The 4002-nt window shown below is 31.9% G+C and overlaps 1 protein-coding gene across 1 annotated transcript; it reads right to left on the reverse strand.

Moving 5' to 3' along the window:
• Positions 1-1325: 1325 nt before the first annotated feature.
• LOC107005281 (UDP-glycosyltransferase 73C4-like) lies at positions 1326-3447 on the reverse strand. The gene is made up of 2 exons (XM_015203832.2): positions 2709-3447; positions 1326-2304 (listed from the first exon to the last, which is right to left on the reverse strand). Exons 1-2 carry the CDS (start codon positions 3427-3429, stop codon positions 1541-1543), a joined length of 1485 nt encoding a protein of 494 aa, XP_015059318.1. The 5' UTR covers positions 3430-3447; the 3' UTR covers positions 1326-1540.
• Between the last annotated feature and the right edge of the window lie 555 nt (positions 3448-4002).

Here is a 4002-nt window from a genome sequence, read left to right on the forward strand (position 1 = left end):
CCCCCCACCACCCAAAAAAAAAATTTTGTTTTTTAAAATATTTTCAATTTCATAAATTATTTTTCACTCTAGTAAAAATAAAAGATGTCTCTCAAAAACATTTTTCATTCATAAATCAAACACTAAAAATCATTTTCGAAAAATATTTTCTACTCACCAACTAAACATAAGAAAATAAGTTCAAAATTTACTTATTTTCAAGGAAAACATTTTCCTCCGTACCAAACACACCCGTATTCCAAAGATATTTTCTTGTAATGGAAAGTCAAGCATGATAAATATCACTCAACAAAAGATAAGTGCTTGTGAGGCTCTATTATAATTTTGACATGAATCCATCTATCTACTTTTATATATGAAAGAAAATGATCAAGACTTCAAGGAGAAAAAAGTGTTAGGATTGAAATAAATAGGTGTAATGTGAAAGTTAAGTAATAAAGCAAATCTTGAAAAATCATGAGTAAGAAGATAAACGAGAAATATATCATAAGACACAAAAATTTAACGTAGTTCGATCAATAGATCAATGTGAGATGAGCAATTTACCATATAAAAGAGAGTTCAAAATATATAGAGAAATAACATCATCCAATTCACTTGAAATACAAAGAGGTTCACTGAAGAGGTAAAACTTACCTGCTCCGGGTGTTTACACTAATTCAATATATGCATGCCATGTGTATAAATTTATAGTTCATTTTACTTGACTTCAATTAATTAACATGTGTTTTACTTCATTAAATCACATAATAATGAAAATTGAATTAATTTGGATAAAAGACCCGATGCGCGTAAATTTTTTCGTCAAAGGAGTGATAAACTATCTCACAAATTCTCCCCCTAAACTAAATTCTCGAAGCTCATAGGACTACATTGTGAATACTGATATGTTAGAAGGGACAAACATCTATTTATAGAGTTTTAAATCTTGACTAGCCAAATATAAAAATTTTATGTTTCTGGAAAAGAAAAACTATTTATGATATGAAATTAGGACAAATGCCAACAAAAAAAAAGTGTACAATATAGGTGTAGGATTTCTTTTTTTAGATTAAATAGCAAAGTAATGAGAGAAACATATTCTAAAATATGGGATAGAGGTTCAAATATTCAAGCCAATATACCTTAGTAATTGCATTGGAATATTAGTGAGCATAACATACATTGGTGCTAGTATTTTAAGTATCAAAGTGGACCTTATTTTGATTAGTTGGTGCCTCATTCTTGTAACCTATAAATACTTTATTAATTTCCTTTCATTTGTAAAGACACTATCTAAGACAAACGTCCTCGAACACAACATTCATGGCATCGTTGAAAGATTTATACGATTCTCTCCTTTATTTATTTAATATCATAATATTCAATTCGGCTGGTAACTGAATTTAACGAGTTGAACAAAATCGTGTGTTTTTGACCTCTTACAAATTTATCTATGCCATTAAATCATAATCGGATATTCATAAATCAACATAAGATTTCACATCGATTTTCCAACATTTGTCTACATATTGCCTTTCTTATACTTGATCAAGAAACATTAGCTAGACTTTAAACCCCCAATTTTTGGTTGTTGTGTGACATCTTCTATTAGTTTTGTCAAATTAATGTGAGATGAACCTCCTTCCTCCACAGCCTTTGTTGCCATATCTCCAAGCTTTTTAGCTCTTTCTCTTCTCATTTTTGCTTCCTCTTCTTCACCCATTACTCTTTCAATAACCATCTTAATATCATCTTTCTTCACTTGTGCACATGCTTTTTCATCCTCTAAAAACATCACTGGATTCTCCATACCACCCTTCACTCCTGTCTTGAGTACATTCACAATAAGCTTCTCATTACAAAATTGTTCAGCAAATAATGGCCAAGTGATCATTGGGACACCAGCCGATATCCCTTCTAAGATCGAGTTCCATCCACAGTGTGTCAGGAATCCTCCTATCGAAGGATGAGATAGTATTAGTACTTGTGGTGCCCAACCATTGATTAAAATCCCTTGTTTTTGAACTCTTTCCTCAAAGTTCTCTTCATTTAGCCATTTTCTAAATCCATTTGATACGTGTCTAATGACCCATACGAAGGGTTGTTTAGATGACTCTAAGCCAAGTGCAAGTTCAATCATTTGTGATGTTGGCAAGTGCGATAGACTTCCAAGACAAACGTAGAGCACGGAGTCTTGTGCCTTAGAATCAAGCCATTTTAGGCAGTGGTGTTCATCTATTGAAGCCTTGTTTCCTCTTTCAACTTTGTCTTGTTTCTCTTTGTTGCATAAGGAAACAGGACCAATTGTCCAAACTTTCTTACCTGTTCAGACAAAATATAATTAAATTAATAACGAATATGATCACTATAACAATTTAAGCTTCTAGAGGTAATTGTTTAAGAATCACACTTCCACTCGAAAGCATAACATATTTTCATCCGTACTAACAATAGCAAATCTAGAATTTTCATTGAGAAGGCACGGAAAATAAAAATAGAGTGTCAAGAAATTGAACAATTGGAACCTCAAAGTACATTTTAAACCCTCCTTAATCACTGAGTCAACCTCTAGTCTTATGTTCAAAGGTTCAGAATCTATATATATACCAAGAAGGTTCTGGTGACACCCTCACCCCCCTCCTAGATCCGCCCTTGCTTACTATGACATAATATGATGTAACAACTTTTAAATTTTGAGATAAGATAGTCATGAACTTTAAAATTACCTTTGGCCCTTTTCACTCCTTGCACATATTGAGGTTCCAACTCCTCAAAGCTATTGACCACAATTCCATAAGCTTGAGCCTCTCCCTCCTTCATTTGGTCTCCAAATTTTTTCCATTCAGGATTGGATGGATCCACCATTGCTTTTACTTGAGCTTTAGTCACTTCAACTTTGTTTGGAAGTCCAGGTACAAAAAAGTATTCATTCTCAGATTCAACACCCTCCAACAAATTCACATCTCTCAAATTATGCAAACACAACAAAGAGAAACTTCCCATCCCATGAAAAACAATCCTAGGTATGCCAATTCTCTTAGCAACATTTGTTGTCCAAGGAAAACACAAATCAGAAATTAGACAATTTGGTTTCAAATCTTGCAACAACAGTTCCACTTGTGTCTCAAGCATTTGAGTAGCATTAAAGAACTTCTTTATCATGTCCATTGATAAAATCATGTCACAATTTTCACAATCTTGTGGTAACCCTGCCTCTAAACTTGGAAACATGAGGTGAATTATATGAATATTGAGTCCTTTTTCGACTGCGCGGGCTATGACATTATTGAACCTTGTGGCATTTAAAGGTGTCATAAGTATTGTGACAATAACACCTCTTTGTGCTAACAAACGAGCTATGTCTATTATAGGGATTGTATGGCCTTGTGCCATAAAGGGAAGTAACACAAAATGTGGTGGCTCATCATCATGAGTAACATTTGCCATTTTGATATGTGTTTTGTGTTACCTATGTTTTAAGTATGGGTTGTGTTTTATATATGAAAACACTAAGGAGAAAAGCCTTGGGGGAAAAGGAAAATTTGTGTTTGTATACTTATTTTATTTTAGGGATCTTAGAGGTCACGCTTGTCTATTCAAGAAAGATATGGATGGCAGAAGCTTAAAGGGCTCCACCTTACTATTTGAAGTAATACTGATATTAAGTAAGACATTTAGATATGATATATGAAATCATATGAAATTATGAGACAAAATTATTGTTTGGACAAGTAATTTTATATTGATTTATCTTACTAAATAAAGAGCGTATTTGATATGAAAAAAAATATTTTTTGAAAAATGTTTTTTAAATTTTCTCATGTTTGATTTGGTTAAAAGTTTTGGAAAATGTTTTTCAAATCAACTACTTTTTCTCAAAATTAAGAAAAATAACTTCCATTCAAAAATTAAGAAAAACATTTTCCAAAACTTTTCTCCAACTTTAAATTACATTTTTTTGTTGAAAAAATAAATTTAAAAATTCTTTTAAAAAATATTTTCAATTTCTAATTTTTATTT

Source organism: Solanum pennellii, chromosome 12 (genome assembly GCF_001406875.1).
Source record: "Solanum pennellii chromosome 12, SPENNV200".
NCBI classification, from domain to species: domain Eukaryota; kingdom Viridiplantae; phylum Streptophyta; class Magnoliopsida; order Solanales; family Solanaceae; genus Solanum; species Solanum pennellii.

Coding starts and splice junctions, on each gene's coding strand:
- LOC107005281 (XM_015203832.2), bottom strand. CDS start 3,429: ATGGCAAATGTTACTCATGATGATGAGCCACCACATTTTGTGTTACTT. Junction 2,305..2,708: donor AGGAGTGAAAAGGGCCAAAG/GTAATTTTAAAG, acceptor TTGTCTGAACAG/GTAAGAAAGTTTGGACAATT.